Source organism: Ornithodoros turicata, chromosome 9 (genome assembly GCF_037126465.1).
Source record: "Ornithodoros turicata isolate Travis chromosome 9, ASM3712646v1, whole genome shotgun sequence".
NCBI classification, from domain to species: Eukaryota; Metazoa; Arthropoda; class Arachnida; order Ixodida; family Argasidae; genus Ornithodoros; species Ornithodoros turicata.
In genome coordinates, this window is record NC_088209.1 from 30,811,347 (window position 1) to 30,830,359 (window position 19,013).

The following is a 19,013-nucleotide window of genomic DNA, read 5'->3' on the forward strand; positions in this document are numbered from 1 at the left end:
TTTTTCCTTTTCGTCTAATAAATATACCCCCCCCCCCCGGGGGGCTGCCGTGCGCGCCTGAAAATCAGTAACGCAGTGTACGATGCGCAGTATACTAAAATACACTGGTAACATTATGCTGGAGTAAAATTCGCATATTCCGCATAGCGCGTGCATGCACGTATGCATGTATGCTTGTTTCCCACTGTAAACGTTGAGGGGACATGAGGCAAACAAGCACCAAGGAGCTCGACTAGGCCTCGGTCTTTAAATACCTCAGCCATAGCTGTGCGGAGAAAGAGAAGGCCACCCTCTCCATCGACACCACCTCCTGCCTGTGCCAACCACAAACTGTTTCATTTGTCGAATAAATACGATCTGCTGTGATTGTTGAGCTGACCAACTTGAACCTGTCGCCGTTACCGTAACAATAGTACAAAAGTAACAGGATCCATCTACGCGGAGAAAACCGCAGACCGCGTTCGCTGCTTTTCAAGAGGCGCGACAGGGCGGTGCGGAACCATCGCGGGAAACCGTTTGCGGATACGCACCTGTTCCTCTTGAGAGTGACAGGAAAGGGAAAACGCAAATTGTCGATTCCTTCGCGCATAAATCACAAACAACGCAACGGATGAATGCCGTTCCTTTTGCACTGCTGTCAAAGTAACACGTCTTTTCACGTCGTGATGAGTTGTTGTTACGAGTTGATGAAATGTTAGCTGTACGGCATGGCATCTTTTAAACCTCGTCGTTTCTTCTTCATCTGGAAAGAAGTGGTCGTTTGAGTTATTCTTCTGACAACACGGGCAGGTAAAAACTCATTTCCCTGGCCCAATCCAGCCCAGCAACGATCTGCGCTCAAAGCTCTTGTGACATTTCTGGATACCGTCGGACTTCGATCGTTATTGTGAAGGGGCTCGTTATTTTATTCCCCCCATTCTAACCAGCAATGGGGTAGAGTATCGCCTGTGGCGATGGAACTCCCCACTCTCCAAGGTCAAAAATAAAGTTGTTGTTTAACACTATACTTTGAAGGACTCTGTATTTAAAGGGGTTTCCGCCGCAGACGCGCGGCTCTGACGAGCTCCCTCAAGTAAATCCTCTCAGCACCCGCCTCCAGAAATGTAGAGCTACTTCTTCGGACGAGATGTTATATGCATGTACAACATATTTGCAGTAAAGCAGTAAATTTACGGTTAAAATTACAGAACTGTAATTTTAACCGTAAATTTACTAAAACGTATAGGTTTGATTTTTTTTATGACTCGTTAAACCAGTTTCGTCGAGTTAGCAGAGCCTCATCAGGGCTAATGCGAGCGGTTTTTAATTCAGTACTCCCACACGAAGGAGATCAGTATCCACCGCGTCTCCAACACGACGCTGGAGACTTCTGCGACGAATTATAAACTTCGCTGCCAGATTCACCGCTGAACTATTAATAAAATGTGGTCAGTAGTCTAATAATAGTCACGCATACGTAAACAACGTTACGTATGCGTGACTGTTATTAGACAACTGAAAAAATAGTATATGCGCATTTTATTAATAGTTCAGCGGTGAATCTGGTAGCGGAGTTTATAATTAGTCGCAGAAGTCTGAAGCGTCGTGTTGGAAACGCGATGGATACTGTCCTTCGTGTGGGAGTACTGAATCAAAAACTACCCCTATTAGCCGTGATGGGGTTCTAATAACGTTACGAAACCGGTTCAACGAGTCATAAAAAAAATTCAAACGTAGGCGTTTTAATCTTGCATATTCGTGAGATAGAAATAACTGATCTCCTGTTCCGAAAACGACCGGAACCAAAATCCAGATTCTTCGGTGTCGTGTTTTTTAATTTAAATTCTATGTTATCGCCGCGAAGCAAAGGTGGCTACGAGCGGCGTACAGATGTGGACAGATGGAGAGAGGACAGCAGAAAGGAGTGGGGGACAGTGGGGTGCGTCCTGGGCCGACTTCATGGGGAACTCTGCCGACATTCGTCCGGAAAGTCTTCGGAAAACCCAGGGAAAACCTCAGACAACACAGCCGGTGGTAGGATTCGAACCCACCACCTCCCAGTACCTTCAGCACGACCTTAGCTACCGGCTACGAGCGGAACGCCTTAGCTCGCTCGGCCATGCCGCTGGTATTTTCGTGTGTGAGTGAACAGAAACGCAGTTAGGATAGGTGTCCTTCTCTTGAAGGGCCCTTATGGTACTCGTGTGTCAGAGGTATCAGCTGATTGTATTTATAATGAAAGCGCGGTACAGGCCGACAAAATCGAGTTTCGGGGGGGGGGGGGGGGATATGTTTAATGCGAAGTAAAAGAAAAAAGAGAAGGGAAAGGTTAGCCACGGTGTAGGCTTGCTATTCCCAAAAAAGCTATCAAGCAAACAAAACAGGATACAAGCAAGTGAGACACAGAAAATTATGAAAAAAAATACAGAATAAACAGCTCCTTCTCTAATCGAGTTTCGGGTTCATCCCCTTCCACATGTACATCCTTTCCACCAAAGTGTTCCTCTGCGATGTACATGGATAATCATCAGTAACCGCTGCTTTAACAACCTGAAAGCAGAAGCAGTCTATCCATGCCACTGAGGACACTTATTCTGCGACTCTGTTGTTTTCTTTATTTTGCCTGTCTTCTTCTTTTTTTCCTTTTTTACATCCAGTGTAACTGCATTAATTACGACAAGCCAGTGACACGGAGAGTACATGAAAAAGATAAAGTAAGTTAGTACGTGAATACTTGGTGCTTCAAGTACCCTCCATCGCTCTGACAAACGTTGCTTACCAAGCGCGCGAAAGGTAGCTCCTTAGGTACCTGACTCCAGTCCAGGTACCAGGAATGATGAGCAGGAATATTCGTCATGCATCTACCTTACATCATGTAGACAGCCAATAGTTTTCGCGTGATGAGAAAACAGCTCGTTGGGTTTATCGTGTTCCACGCGAGAGAGACTGTTATGTCGATTGCGAAGACGAGAACAAATTTACGGCGAATCAAGCTGTCGTGAGTCTGCCTCCTTCGGTCACAAGTAGGGACGTTGGTCAAGTCATTTTTCTTGACCCTCCGACCTGCTGGAACGTGCAACCCGTTTCTATTCTCTGCTATTTCGCGAGGGCTTGAAGGAAAATAACGACCGTACGAAACCGGCGCACAGTGTCACATTGGTATGACAGACGCTAAAACTGCAGTCAGCAGAACTTTTCTGACAAGGTGACACATGCCAAAGACTCCGGATTCGAGATGAAGGGGAATTCTGTGTGTCACGCTGAGGTGCCACGCGCTGTTGTGAACGCATAGCACTAGCGACTTCGTGAGGCTTGCTTCAAAATTAAATATTTGTTACATTCTTTGAACTGGCGCGAAACCGATATACATCGAATGAAAGGGAACGGGAACAACAAATGGGATATGTCGTACGCATTAGGCCCTTGCAGAATGCACCGATACTTCTATATCAATAAAAGCAGTTCACAATACAACCTGGTAAGTCGCGTAAAATGTGCAAATAGGCACAATCTAAGACAGAGAAGGGCGCTTACAGGCAAATCATTGATTTGTTGGAATTGCTCTTTCTCATCCGTATCTGTAACCACCCACCCTAGGATTCCGTTATTGTTTCTTATTTGCCTCTTAACTAACGTATTGTGCCAGATTTGCAATGCGCACTGCGTACAGAACCTATAGTAATTACTTGTGGCTTGTAAGTAATTAACTTAATTATGTTCTACCCATTTTGCTGAAACACGATGCACGCGAAAGAGTTCTGGCGTTGCTTTTCATGTTTTACTCTGTGACATGAGATTAATTAGAAGTATGCTTATCAGATTTATGCACATCAGCTCCACGCACGGAAAAGGAGTTCGACTCCATACTACGCTTAATTTAATTTAAATTAGATTGCACGGGACGTGATTTGCATCTTTGTCCAGCTTGATGATGCCTGCGTCATTCCCACCAACTTTTTTCACTTCCACGTCTCGTGAGCAGTACTTACTCAAACTGCAACACTGCACCGTGGAAATAACGTTTCATTTAATGCAGAATTCATTTTAAAAAATTGAGAGGGAAGTTATGCGAAAGCGCGTGTTCTTTCGCCCGCCCATCTGTGGCCGTAATCCTGTAAAGCGTGCTTTCACTGCACCAGCACTGTGTGCGCAGGAGAAGCCCATGTAAGCGGTACCCTTTGTCCTTTCGCGATTCTCTCAGCGAGCAGATGCAAGGTTGCTGTGCTGTTATAGCCGAGCATGATGACAGTAAACCGGGCAAGTCCCCCCCCCCCCCCCACACACACACACTTTATCTTTCTCGACGTAATCGTGTGCACAGTACAGTATATTGCATTCTGCACGCGTAAATTCCGTCGGTATGACCGAAACACGCCTACAAGATTTTTGCTTCGAACAAGTAAATACGTTACTTGTACTGACTCTCACGAGTGTTCCCGGGCGCGAGGACAGGGAAACTGGAAGCCTACCGGTAAGCGTTCACAGTAACAAAAGCTGAAATGCAAGGAAGGGTCACTGAACGCAGCAGTCTCATCGTCCGCAAAAGCCAATACGTCCGACTTCCGGGGAGAATTTCGCCAGACCATTTCCGTTTTCCTGTCCGCGATGACTGTGTGTTGCTCAGTAAGTTACATTCGTCGAAACTGAGCCCTTGTATCTTTTTGAGATGCCGAGTCAATATCATTTCGATTCTGGTACGTGAATTTGAGCGGTGCAGAAAGGTCCTTCGAGCAGAGCAAAGAAAGGTCCTTCGAGCAGAGCAAAGAGCAAAAAATTCAGCTTCAGTGAGGACAGGTCTTGTTCTCAAGCTGCATCTCGGCATTGTGGGATGTGACACACATGCGCAGGAAATGCATGAAATGCCGGTGACTTTACGGATCCAGAGAGATAATCTAAGTGTACAATGGACTGGTGGTAGCGTTTTTTCAGCGGGAACTCCGTTATGATGGTTGTCGGCAGGTTGCTACAAAGCTCTTAGGTAGAGCAGGATTCTATATCAGCGACTAAAATTTATAACAGAAGGGATGAGAACTGCTGGACTGCTTTTCGTGTCGATTGCTCCTATTTTGTTCTATTATACGTATTAATTATTCATTCGTTGTCATAACCTGTCACAGGCGCTGAGTTACAAAAGCACCAGGTATTGGAACTAACACCAGTGTTGTTTACTTTATGATTAACGCAACCGCTTACGCTAAACGTTGAATGATGTTCGGATAAAGAAAAAAAAAGTTGACTGCATATTTGGCAATCGTGCCACACGCGTCATGTATTATGCTACACGTATGAAAGCGAAATGTGCATAATGCACTTAAAGCAGTACGTGAGTGCTGGGTACACCAAGTACCCCCCCTCCCCCCTCCCCACTATGACAAACGCTGCTTATCCGATGCGCTGGTTAAAATGCAGTAGCTTTATGGGGCCATCGTCCGCCGTAAATTTTTCGCGAAACTCCTCTTAAAAGTGCTATTAAGTTTTTATTGAAAGCCTTTCAGTGCTTTGTAAAATCTCTATGCCTTTCAATCCTCTTGAAAAGGTAGCTACCTAAAGACACGGACACACCTACAGGGGTTGGCCCTATAAAGATATCGTTTTAACTGAATGCTATAGTGAAAGGGAGAAAATGGAAGTCTGATTCAAATACTGGTATTGCAGATTAAAGTATTGTCTACCTGCATGAAGAAAAATAAAGGCAAAAATTGCTGCGCAGATTGTCATTGAAATGCGACAACATTTATGAGCTCATTCTGTCATTCTCCGACGAGGAACAGTAGAGGCCTGTAGAGGCTGAAGTATAGCTGACGTACTTGGCAACCACTAGCTTGGCAACACTTCCCGTACGCGCCATGCGAATTTTATCGTCACTGGCTAGATTCAAATCGAAAACTTCCTTCATAAAGTCCGCGAACCATTTATTCTGGGCAGGGATATTCCCAGGATTTTCATCTCGAGTGGGAGGGACGCCCATATCTACAGCTTTTGTGGCGTATGTGGCCATACTGTCCGGTACTTTTTTTTCTTGGGGGGGGGGGGGGGGGGGGGAGGCATTAGGGGGTGCGGGGGGGGGGGGGGGGTGCTGGAAAAATTATTGATTCTGGGGCTTTTTAATGTCTGTATTGAAGTCTCCCAAGACAACCATGGTGTGGGGTGTGTCGAAACAGCTCACCGTTGCTGGCCACGCACGAGTGGGCATCGTCACGACTATAGCAAAAAAAGAAAAGAAAGGGGGAAGATGCGAGTTGAAGGGTGAGGTATAGGCAGGATGAACGGTACTGCTACCCCAGATCTAGTAGAGAGAAGAAAAAAAAGGGAAGTAAAAAAAAATTCGAAAAAAACAAGAGCTCTGCTATGCTCTTAACGAAGGTGATGAGTGAGCGCTGTGCACCCTGACGTTCCTTCATGTTTTCTACGAAGGGGTTGATGATGTTGATGTTGATGAAAAAAATAATAGTAGGAAGAGATTGAATTCGTCACACGACAAAAGGCGTTGCTTGCAGAGTAATCGAAGAGTTTGGCTGGGGGGAACCTCTTGATCTTGTCTGTAGAGGACCCCGTGTAATGTATGCCAGCACGATGAGGGTGGGGGCATCCTTTCCGACGCATACGTCACCAACTTTGTCTGCAGCGGCTAGGGCATGTTCTACCTTGTCTACCTTGAGAGTGGCTGTGTCTTGATCGCTAAGATAGTTCCGTCATTTCTCGAGTAGACGGCAACACCGGCACTTCCACCGCCCTCTCTGTTAGAATGGCAAGCGCATAGGAAGCTTTCCATATCTCGCGGTAGGTTGGTCCAGGTCGCCGAGAGGGCGAGGACGTTGCACTTGGCCAGTACTTGTAGCCGCGCTTGAACACGTGGTCTCCCAACAGCCAATGAGTGCAGGGCTTACACTCCTACATACCCCCAATAATGTTACTGTGATGTTACACGTAAGATTTGTCTGCGTGCCGCAGGGTAGAACTGCGGATGATTTGGACCACCTGGGGTTCTTTTGACGTGCGCCGGAAATCTCCGACACACGGTGCTGGAAGCAACGTTTACTTCCCCCAAATTGCTACCGCCCTCGACCGGCATCGAACCCGCGATCTTGAGCTCAGCAAACCAGCACGTTACCGACTGAGTTACAGACCCCGCCTCCCGAAAACGGAGACTTCGCTCATAAATGGTTATCGCATTTAAAAGCGTAATTTTCTACAATTGATTTCCAAGATCTTGACTCATCTTTGATGCCTCAAATCTGGCTTCTAGATTAACGTGCACATTCCGCTGTCAAAAGAATTTCAGTCCTCCTCCTCCTCATCATCATCGACTCACGAAAGAACAAAATGCGTTTCCCTGTCTGTCGTAAGTGTTCGTCGCCCTGACTATGCGTGAACGCAAGCTACTGTCACATCGCAGCGATTCCCTGAACTCTACCCGAAATATACCGAAACAAAATCACCGTCGCCGTATACCTCTAGCTCCTTTATTTCTCCCCTCTCGTCGTCCTCCTCTTTTCCCTCCACATCCTTAAGCGCTGATTGCCAACCAAGCAACCTCTAGTGCGCAAGCGCAGTACGCTTCGATTCTATAACACGTGGGGCGCTTCGGGGAACCGGTCTTTTCGCCATTCGTAAGTTAGACGTTGAACGCGCGTGCTGCTACTTGTTGTGTGCGAAATTCGACGCTCCGGCGCTGTGACTCATGGTGCAAAAGTGAACGATTTTGAGCCTGACGCTTATGGATGTATTGATCGAGAGTATCGGAAACCTGTGTGCGAAGTGATTTATCGAATCCTTCTGGTGTGCCTGACATGGCAGAATTTTGCGGAACGTTTCTTCGCCCGTGAAAAAGAAACTTTTATAACCGTTAACGCGACGTAAGATGCCTGACTCTATGCTGATGCCCTGGGCTTTGTTTGCACGGAGAACAATGAGAGAAAGAGGTTACGCTTTGTGAACAACCCCGTGTGCGTTTTGTATAACTTAGCGACAGTGCTGCCGCGAGAGTTCTTCGTTCGAGTAACTGCTGGTTGACATGTGAGCGAAGTCTGACTCTGCCTTCGTAGTTCTAGAATGGAAATGTACTCCGTGTTCAGCGTTCTGGTGCCGCTGCTGGTGGTGCAAGCGGAAACGGTTTCTGGATTACAGAGTAGGTGTACGTCTGTGCATGAATGTTTGGTGTCGTGCCTAGTCGTGAGTAGAGCTGGGAAAAGCATGCACTAAATGGTGTCAGACAACGGTTACAGTTGAATTTCCTAGATCGGAAGACGCAAACGGAGCACTGTGACTCTCTTGCTTGCACTGTTAGAGCACCGGTATGCTGGTCGATGTTCTAAGCACTGTCTTTGCACACGACGCTAACCAAGGGCACGGTTGCTAGTTCATGTTACGTATGAAGTTCATAATCTGGTAGCAAACTTGTACGACTTGTACTTGGAATCATACGTCGGCAAACTACAGTTTGTGGGTACAGGTCGATGTCCGGCACACGTCGGTCGCATTTTCGTCCTCTTTTGACGTACGAGGTCTTCCCGAACGAAGCTTGTCGATGACGCTCTCACAACCCTCTAAAATCATCTAATTGAATTACGTTTTATCACCAGCTCTGCCCTCGATACGGCGTTAAGGTTGTGGTCCCTTGGTCTATTGTGAAGCGAAACCCAATTCGCTCCATCTAGTAACCGAAGAAATCCGGTAGAATTTATGAAACTAAAAAAAAGTACATCAAAAGCCAATAAAATTCAATGAAAAGATTCAGGGTGTGATCCGCAACATGCCAAATGGATAGCACTAACCTGCATTGTAAGGCATTGGTACCGTATATCCTCGAACATACACACACATAAATGGGATGATGATGTGGTGGGTCATTCCCCGCCGTTATGGCGGTACACTGTCCCATTGCGCCCCCCTCGAAGTGCACTCAGCAGCAACGAAGTTCCAAACACACATAGCAGTAACAGTTCAACAATCGCAGTAACGACACTGCGCTTTGTCTCTGTGCGAAGCGTGTGCTAACTCATCTTTTCGCTCCAGCTGTTTTTCTCTAACGGTCCAAAATGACTTTGTGTAACTTCGCAATACACATTCTTCTGGCCCTTCCAATACGGATCTTCGCGAAGTCCACGCAAGAAATACTGATTGGTGATAAGTGAAGAAGAATAATTAGCTTGATGACCATATCTTCTATTCGTCTATACGTGCATTCCGTAAGAGAAACGGGGACACGAGGGATATATACAGGGTGTTTGCTCTAACATGTCCAGAAATTTTATTTAAAGCCAGCGATAAAAGAGAAACGAGCGCTGCTTTTCAGCTACTTGACTAAGAAACAGGTGCTACTAGTCATGCAGTACCTGTTTCATACTCAAGTAGCAGAAAAGTACCCCTTGCTTTTGTTTTATTGCTCGCTTTAAATATAACTTCTGGACACGTTAGAGCAAACACCCTATATATATATATATATATAAAAGTGAAATAATAAGACTTGGACTACAGATTACAGGAACGTTAACAAAAACTAATTTATTTAATGAGCAATTTAACACATAGATTAAAAGAAGAATGGTCGACGTTTCGACAGTGGCACTGTCTTCGTCAGGACCATTCTTTTTTTAATCTATGTGTTAAATTGCCCATTAAATAAATTAGTTATTGTTAACGTTCCTGTAATCTGTAGTCCAAGTCTTATTATTTCACTTTTATTCAACTTCGTAGCCGTCTGATATATTAACCTATTTGTCCTATATATATATATATATATATATATATATATATATATATATATATATATTGTTTTATATCAAAGTACTCACATCGCATGACTGCTTTCACTGAGACATTACGGAAAGCGTCCTAAGCATTCGCCGAATAACGAGACCAAAGTTGTGAGTCCGCCGGTGTAACAAGCAAGATAAACAGCATCGCGGTAAACTCCTTTCTCTGCTGCAAATGCGCGAAGCTACGTTTGCAACAACCGCATGAAGAAGGAGCTCATTACGCGTATACCACGTCTAGCGCTAGAACCCTGTCATGTGCAGAGGGGTTTCGCTGACAAAGATATCCAGGATCAAGGATTCACCGCGGCGGCACTGTACCCCTCGAAACACTGGCGACGAAATTAAACGCCATCCATCAGATAAGCGCTCTCGCTCGCGACTCTTCACTTCGCAGCAGTGGAGGGAGAACTTTGCGGAAGTTGCCGCTATGGCAAAGCAAGCGGTGCTTGGATGCCGCGTGGTGGATCTTCAGAACTCACTGTCTATAAAAGCATCGTTCTTTGGAATTGTTGATCACCGGTATGGATCATGCAGGTATGCAAAAATGACATTTGAAAATTTGAACCGCTAAAAAAAACTGATTTCTTTCATTTTTGTCGATAAATTAAAAAAAAAACGAAGAAATTATAGCTCTTGCGCAACTAGAACTAGCGAACTTTGAGAACAAATCGTACTGTTATATCAATTATGAGTATAGATTTTATTTCTTTAGAAGCAAGGTAGTGGTATTCATATAAAACGAGAAGGACAGCAGCCACGAAACTTTATTGATTGCTCAGTGCAGGGTATCCAACGCACGATGAATGCCAACATGATTAGGATGACGATTGGTTAGTTTGTCTCGACGAGGCATGTGTTCTGTTGACATTTTGTCTTCATTTATGCATTATCTTTTGCCGCAACTTTATATTTTTATTTTCGGGGTATGATATATTTTAGGCAACTTTTCCCACGCTGAGGGTAAAAAACGGACAAAAGCCTGTTTTTTTTTTCACCAAAATTTTCTGTTGTTGTTTCGAGGCCTCGCATCTCTATGCGCTGGTATTCAGCAAGGAACGTTTGTAATACTTGGAATGACATCATATGGATCAGAACCCTTGGCCGAGTGAATGCCACATTTGCTCGTTGGTTGTACCTGCAAGCTGAAGACCGCAGAAGAAGCTGAAGATTTGCTGAAGACCTGCTGAAGACCGGGACACCAGCGACCTGGCCGAGCGGGCTAAAACGTCCGCTCGTTAGTGGTAGCCGAGCTCGTGCTGAAGACTGGGAGGTGGTGGGTTCGAATCCTACCATCTCCTGTGCCGTCTGAAGTTTTCCCTGGGTTTTCCAAAGACCCTCCATACGAATGTCGGCACAGTTCCCCTCGAAGTGTGCCCAGGACGCATACTAACCCTCCCTGTCCCCTACTCCTTCCTGCTGTCCTCTCTCCGTCTGTCCATGTCTATATACGCCGCTCATAGCCACAGTTGCTTCGCGGCGCTAGCACGTAATTAAAAGAAAAGACCGGGAGGTGGCCGGTTCGATTCCTTGTACCGGCTGTGCACACTTTACAGACTGGTGTCGGCACAGTACCCCTGCAGGCCGGTCCAAAAGGCATACTAACCCCCCCTCTAGAGGTCGCAACTGTCGCTTTGCACACAAGTATGAATAAAGGCTGTATGTGTGTTATATTAGACTCACTTTCTGCATTCATCGCACAAACCCTAGCAGGATAACTTCACCACGGTGATCGTCAACGAGCGGAGTGATATCGCTCCCCCTTCTCTCAATAGCCAATTTCGCTGATGATGTTGATGATGTTGGAGGTTCCTATGCTGAACGACCTACAAAAACTCGCAACCTTGTACGTTTTTTTTTTTTTTCAGGAAAGACGGACCTTGCACAAAGGTCCCTCTAACGTACCTCCCCATCCGCAGTGCACATCGGACTCATTCACCCTGTACTTACCTCACCTCCAACCCTTCGTGCCTTTCTGACTATAGTCGTGTCGATGCACACACGCGTGTGGCCAGCAACCTTGCACTAATTACCCTACAATTACGCTATACAAGTAGGTCAGCATTTCGCGCAGCCCGTCTGCTTTAGAGTCACTAAATAAGCTACGCTTCAGAGTGTCGGCACTGAGTTCCCAGAGCGAACATGCGCCATCTTGTTTCCGCGCCACGCTTCCCGCGCGCACGCGCATTGTGCACTTTAGCGCACGTAGCCATCTGTCATGCGCGGGTGAAATGTTCCTTTCGTTTACAAGCAGCAGTTGACGGCCTTGAACTCACCTTGACATCTTCGGGAGCTCTGGTGGACAATACATAGATTATTGTACAACAATCACACATGCTTCTCTATCCCACAGCGAATCATTACGTTGGCCGTCTTTGATCCTGAACTGGGGGACGGTACCGGTGCGGTGCTGAAACAAGATGGCGTTCCTGCTCTCCCTTGGACCTCAGTGTCGATACTCTGAAGCGAAGCTTACTTAGTGACTCTACTCTGCTTTTCTCTTTACCCTCGTGCACGTAGAACGGTATCATTGGATGGCTCCTAAATATGGCTCCGCAAAAATTACACGTGAGGTACACTTTCAGACAGGTATTTCCTTTGGCTGCAATGACTTGTGTTTTTTGAAATAAAACAATGTGTGTGTACATATGAAGTCACAGTTCCGTTAGATGTTGGCACAGGACGCGCATTCTCTCAGGGCGTTAGTCGTGACGTTGCCCACCCCTGTGAGGCCGAACACGGCGAGCTGTTTCAGCACCACCACGTTGCTTCATATTTTTCACCTTAGTGTTGTGGCCCGTCCGCGAATGCCCCCTTATTGGTGCTTTCTGAGTGGACAGCCGCTTTGTCACGTGCTTTCTCCAACCTTTTCTTTCTCTCATGCGCAGAGACGTACTGTCGTAGCGTATGTCGACACTCCCCCCCTTCTCCCGTCCTTCCGATATTCGTTCGAGTTCGATGATGAAAGTGATGATGCTTCGCCCCGCAACACTGCTTGGCGCCGCCCGCTGAGATATAGTAACAGCATGAGTGATGAGATGGTACACTCTTAAAGCGGAGCTTCACCGTATAACAAGATCCTATAGCCGTCCATCATCCCGAATGGCATCGTTCTCTCACGTGATTTGTTGAGTACGGAGACGTATTTGTGACACTTATGCAGCTAAATTAATTGTCACAAAAAAAGGGGCGTACGCCCAGCGCTTTCCGTAAATCACGAGGAGTAACTGCATCATAACGGTGCATTGGATCACCTTTAACGTGTTATGTGGTGAAGCTCTGTTTTAACAGTGTAGCAGTGTAAAGTCAGCGACATAAAGGATTCTGTCACATGAAAGATTAGCAGCATGATGAGAGCAAGGGTAACCGATAATGCTTACATATTGTATTATAATACAAATACATAATACTTGCCAGGAATCAGCATTGAAATACTAATAAACAACTCCTTTATTCTGAGGTATTGTAGTATGTACCGCTATTAGTTCTGCGCACTACGCGAATAATACTAGCAATACATCGATACTCAACCCGCGGGTTATCAAGAAAGAAAGACAAACAAAACAAATATACGACATCTGTGTGCTGGAGTGCAGACGAGCTGGTATACATTGCAGACAAGGAAAAACCCGAGACAGGGAATACAAGGACAAGAGTTGCTGTGTTTGAGAACGTGTTGTGTTCTCTCCTTGTGCTGCCCGTTTCAGGTTTTCCTCCGTTTGCAAATACTGGATCCCTTGCTTGTGACCGAACGTTTGTGGGATATGGGATTCGGAAGATTAACGATAAAGTGCACCGGCGACACTCCGTACGTATGGTTTACAAAACCTCTGAGTAAGTGTTACATCTGGTAGAATATTATTGTTGTGTTGGGACGTAGGCGACAAGCAAGCAACGAGAAAGGTGACAAAGTCAACAAAGGTTCAGCTCGTTTGCCTGTCGTTTGGTTTGTACGAGTAGAACAAAGAAAAAAAAAGGGGAGGAAAGGTCAGCCAAACGACATATCGAAGAAAGATGTTTTAATGACCAAGCGGTCAGAAGGCCAGAGCAGAACGAACAGTGGTTTCCGCGCTGGCACCGATACATAGGAGGACCCTTGGCCTGGCATAGCCAGGGGTGGGGGTGGGGGGTTAGGGGGTTCAACCACCCCCAAATCGTACAATTGGTAGTGCATATGGGAGAGGGAAACGAGGGTGAAATCCTCCTACCCTACGTAAAGTCCCCATAGACCCCCCCCCCCCCACACCCCCCCGAGAAATATTTTTCTGGCTACGCCGGTGCCCTTGGTAATACGGCTGCCACAGCCGTAATAGGCATTGCTGTTTGCAGGCACTTTATTCAATACAGTATTAGTATTATACATCCCAATCTACTCCCCATTATTATTGATGTTGATGATGAAGAAAAAATCCCAATTACTACTATTATTATTATTATTATATATGTAATACAATTCCGTGTGTATTATAATTCAGATACGAACACATTTAAAGACTGAGTATTCTAAAACAAAAACTCGAAAAGTATTACAGAAATTGTCTTCTCGTACAAAGCATTACTAGTAGCGCCGACCTTCCTATCTTTCGTTTTCTTTTTTTTTCAGCTGGGAATAACAAGCCGCCGCAGGCTAACCTTTCCCTCCTCTATTTTTTTCATAATAAACATATATCCCCCCCCCCACACACACACACACACTTGAAAGGAATATAAGGCGACTAGCTTATCATGCTTTATCGTGAGCACCTTCAGGACTACATAAGTTCGCTAGTATAAAGGCGCGGATGGTTAAGGTTTGAGTGTTTAAAGAAATCTTTTTTTTTAACTGCCTTACACGCGTAATGTTTCCACGCGACAAAATGGCTGTGCCATACTGTTCTTTTGAAATACCTTTACACCCCTCCCACTTTCTCTCTCTCTCTTGGTTTACACACTTCCCACTACTTCTTTCATTCGCCGTGGTAGTAACGTTCAGCTTCCCATTTCTTTCACCAAACCAAAGTGTGCCATAATTTACTCAATTTAGATAGCGGAAAGCACAAAGAACAAACACTTTCCCAGATCGACTTCTGCTCGTTCCATTTGCGCCTTAAAGCCCCTGCACAGCACGTTACTTACTTTTTACCATCTCTGTAATGCTCTCGGTAAAGAGTACGAGCAAATGCTCGTTGCCTAAAATAGGAGTAATAGCTCTGGCCGTTTTATCGCTGCCTTCTAACATTTTTTTTTTTCTTCTTCCTTCCTTTTTTTTTTAGGGGGACGTCAAAGTATCGACCGCGGGTAGGAAACGAAATTGCCACATGGTAGCGACTCATACTCTATCGACTTGCATAAAAAAAGGGAGGGGTCGGAAAGGAAGAAAAGAAAGAAGTCTCAAAGAAGAACGTGGTACACTTTGCTGAGACAGGCAGGAAAAGAAATGCAGGTAATGATGTGATTGGAAGGTATCGTTCTGCCGCGCAGAACAGGATGATACGACGTTAAAGGAAAGCTGAAATTCAGCCTTATTTTGGGTATTTGCCAGCCGCTTGTCAGATGCTTACGAACGACGGGTCTGCCGTTTCTAACTCGTGAGGTTGCAAATCCATGGAGAAATTCTACATGACAAACAGGGGGGCAACGGTAGCGCTTCAATAGGGCGGGACTCGCTATGCATTTTCATGGCGGAACTCTATTTTTGACACGATGTCGAGAGCGTCAAGGCCCCGGGTTCCAACTCCTATTCAGAACATTCTACATAATGGGGTATTGTTCCGAGTTTCCGTCGAACGAGAACGTGGTATTCAGCTATGTTCAGTATTCGCAGACACGAAAGGACTGGTTTCATTGTGCAGTTCCCAGGTTACTTCACCATGTTGATTCACAATGACACGCCACATCTGATACCACAGGCTACAAGGTACAAAATCGGTAGCGTTTTGAACTCTCCAGGTAGTTACCGTTAGAACGACGACCTGCGCTACTCGAACATTTTCTTCGAAAGACGCCGCGCAGAAATAAAGTTGCATCCATTGTCATCCATACGCCTATTTAGGACGTTAACCATAACCGCAAATTCAAATATATGTAATGTAATATCCGGCAGGAAGAACTGTGAATAAAGCTATGTGGCCAAATAACATTTAGAAGAACATTTGAACGCGACTACGGATGTTCTTAGAGGCCACTGAACAATATAATTGGTGTAAGACACTGCTTTCATGTGTCTTGTAATTGCAAGCTGGCAATTTAGACTACACCGCAGTCTTGCCATTGCAGCAACCTAATTCATGCAAGCAGACCTTAACGCGCTAACTTCTCTAAGTGAGTAACTTAGTTAATGACACAAATGGACCATAAATACGGACCCCGTATATACCCCTTCGACGATGTCCTTTCCAACAATATCGAAGTAACCTCCAACTCCACTTCTGCGCAGTGCCTACGACGTCGCCACGACTCCGAGGAACCGAGAAATGGAACAATCGTAGCGACCCTAATTCCAACCAGTATAGGTACAGTACTACAAAGCAGAACTAGTGTGGCGTAAATGGTACGAAACGGCTCCCTGGGGCTGCACTTGCGCCCTCGAGGCATTGTGTTGTGTGTCCACGGCATGAAAGATTCGGGCTATGCTGCGTGGACAATTCAATTTAGAAGAGGTTGCCACTACAAAAGCGTCACGTCCTCGCAGAGTGTCGCAGATCTACGAAGGAGAAACAAGCTCGTTTCTCTCAATCCACGCACGCTATACGCTGAGTGGGCCCTACTTTTGTTTTGTTTTGTTTTGTTTTGTTACTCGATGGCTATAACGTTAAGAAAGTTTGTTGTGACAGTCTTTGTTATCATTCACGCAGCAAGTTTTGCTCGTCCTTCTCGTTTATCAAGACGCATCTGTATCAGTGATGTGGACAGCAGGGCGTAACATGTGAGCAGATAAGTTCCCCGCGTAATACGCACACGTATGCTTCACGTTTACAGGACACTGATTGTTGGGAAAGTGACAAGTCATTGGGAACGTGACATATACGGTCGGCATTTGTATTCAGGAAGGACGTAGGACTCGAAAGGAATACGTGTGAAGGAAATAAATGTGATATGACAGTGATTTGACGGTTATTTGACGTGATAAATATACATTTTTTGATCAGATTATTCCGATGTACATATTTAAAGAACGCAACAAGGCACAGCGACGGACTACACAGGGACAGCGATCCACTATTCAACTGCTGTGTATGTGTGACATACCCAACACGCCCTCCTATAGTATTGTCCTTACTCCGACGGTGTTAGGGAAGTTTTAGAACAGACTTCAGACACCTGTAACCAATAGAGTAAGCTTCATAATATTACTCATTCGCAAGGCGCTACCGTTAATTGATATGAGGCGTTTCTCTGAATTCCATGCAATCTTCGTTTTTAGCTTTCTTTCTGTTTGACACTAACCTTAGACTGCAGTAAATGGACGCTTATTTTAATTCTCAAAAACCCCATTCCCGCTCGAAGGCGATAACTGTTAGCTGGTGTCCCCATGGGCCACAGCGGAGGCCTTGACATGTGAATCACGATATCAGTGAATTTCATTACATGTGGTGAGAACAGAAACTTCGAACTGCCTGGGTGAGACGCTAGTTGGTCAAGTTAGATTTATTAATCCTACCTTTTCACAAATTAGCTCAACAATGAAAACTACATACAACGCGCAACGCGGCGTCTTTTGTCGCACCTGCGGGCCATCTCAACAACAACAACAACAACAATAAATTAAGAAGTGATGATGACATGGGATGTTTCCCCGTGGTAGCCGCATGACCCTACCCCACTTCACAGCGGTTAATATGAGAGGATGAATTATGGTGAGATTGAAGCGACGACAGGTCGGAGTTCTGTTTAGAGCTCTTCGAGGAGTCCAGTGGCTTGCATGAAAGCAAAAAGGGAGCGAGGAGCCCGGCACTGATGCGCCATCCCAAATTATTCATGTGCCAATAGACTCGTCTGCTGTATGCTTCTCGCCCCATTGCAGGGCACTGTGGGAAGCTACCGTTAGTGTGTGTGATGCCGTCGTCACCGAAGAAACCATCACACCACGATCACAGCTCGTCGATTGCGATTGCGAGCACAGCATTCAGACTACTAGTCAGGTTAACACTGTTGAGAACAAAAGAAATAAGCAATATATTATTATGTTATGAGAAGCAAACGAATTTGGGAGCATAATATACCTAATATACAGTGGCAAATGCAAATGCACAGTGCGCAACACAATTTGGCATGCAGACTAGCAACATTAAAATCGCATTAGATGTTTACGGTGCTTATTTTCTTCATGCTGTCCGGCTTCTGCAGCCCGCCCACCCACGTGCATTAGCAATATTAAAAGGAGCGCTAATTCACGTTCTGTTTCTGTCCTTTCAGTCCTGCCTTTGCAAGGACGTTAAAATGAAGCGCACGTTTCAAGCCCTGCCTGCAGGCCGCAACGATATGCGACTAAATTTCTTGCAATTATGCAAACGAGGGACGACATCAGGGTAGAAATTTGCGTCCGAACCGAGCTGTTCCTCAAGCGAGGAAGAGAGGAACGGGAAGCAGTGCAAGGAACCGTGACTGGCCGCGCTAAGAAAAACCGAGAACCGCCGAGAAAGTCACCTAATTTATTTGTGATTATTACTTTGATGTAAAGGCATTACAGAAACCCGAGTACTTGCATGGTACTGGAGAATTTCAAATATAATATATATATATTTTTAGAATGAGCAATGGCAAAAGCTCCCGGTCTGGCTGTAATTTGACTCGCACTGAGCTTCAAAAAGTTGTACTGCGTTTCTGTCCCCGACTATATTCGAGTAAAGAAAGACTAGGAGTCAGACATGCATTTTTTCTTTTCTTTTTTTCGGGTTGGGGGGAAGCAGTGAATTTTGCAGGGGGGAAGTTAGCATTGTTTTAGTACACATATCGTGTCTCATTGATTGTTGAAAGAAAACTGGTGAGTGGCTAGGGTGGATGTTTACAACGATTGCAGTTTGATGCTAACACAGGGTTAGGACGCACCAGTTTTTGACTAGGTACAAAGCGCGCATTTCATCATCAGAATATATACAGTCAAACTCCTTTACAACGAAACTGGGGGGACAGCAAAAAAAAAAAAAAAAAAATCGAAGTAAAGGTATTTTCGTTAAAAAGGATGTCCATTATTGGACCTACAGGGCTCCAGCGGGACCGCAAAAAAATTTGCTGTAGTGGTATTTTCGTTAAAAGGGTGTTCGCTATAAAGGAGTTTGACTGTATGTTGTTCTTGTTGTT

General features: G+C 45.4%; 1 protein-coding gene across 3 annotated transcripts in view; it reads left to right on the top strand.

Moving 5' to 3' along the window:
• LOC135368610 (cell adhesion molecule DSCAM-like) overlaps positions 1-19,013 on the top strand; it is a 208,885-nt gene that overhangs the window by 88,841 nt on the left and 101,031 nt on the right. For 2 of the 3 annotated variants that reach the window (XM_064602001.1, XM_064602003.1), the window contains exon 1: positions 7,613-8,107. The exons of the other annotated variant lie outside the window; for it this stretch is intronic. In XM_064602001.1, coding sequence (XP_064458071.1) covers positions 8,032-8,107 — 76 coding nt within the window. In that variant the 5' untranslated portion in view covers positions 7,613-8,031. Of the gene's footprint in view, positions 1-7,612; positions 8,108-19,013 lie in introns of those variants that run through there. 3 annotated transcript variants of the gene reach the window in all.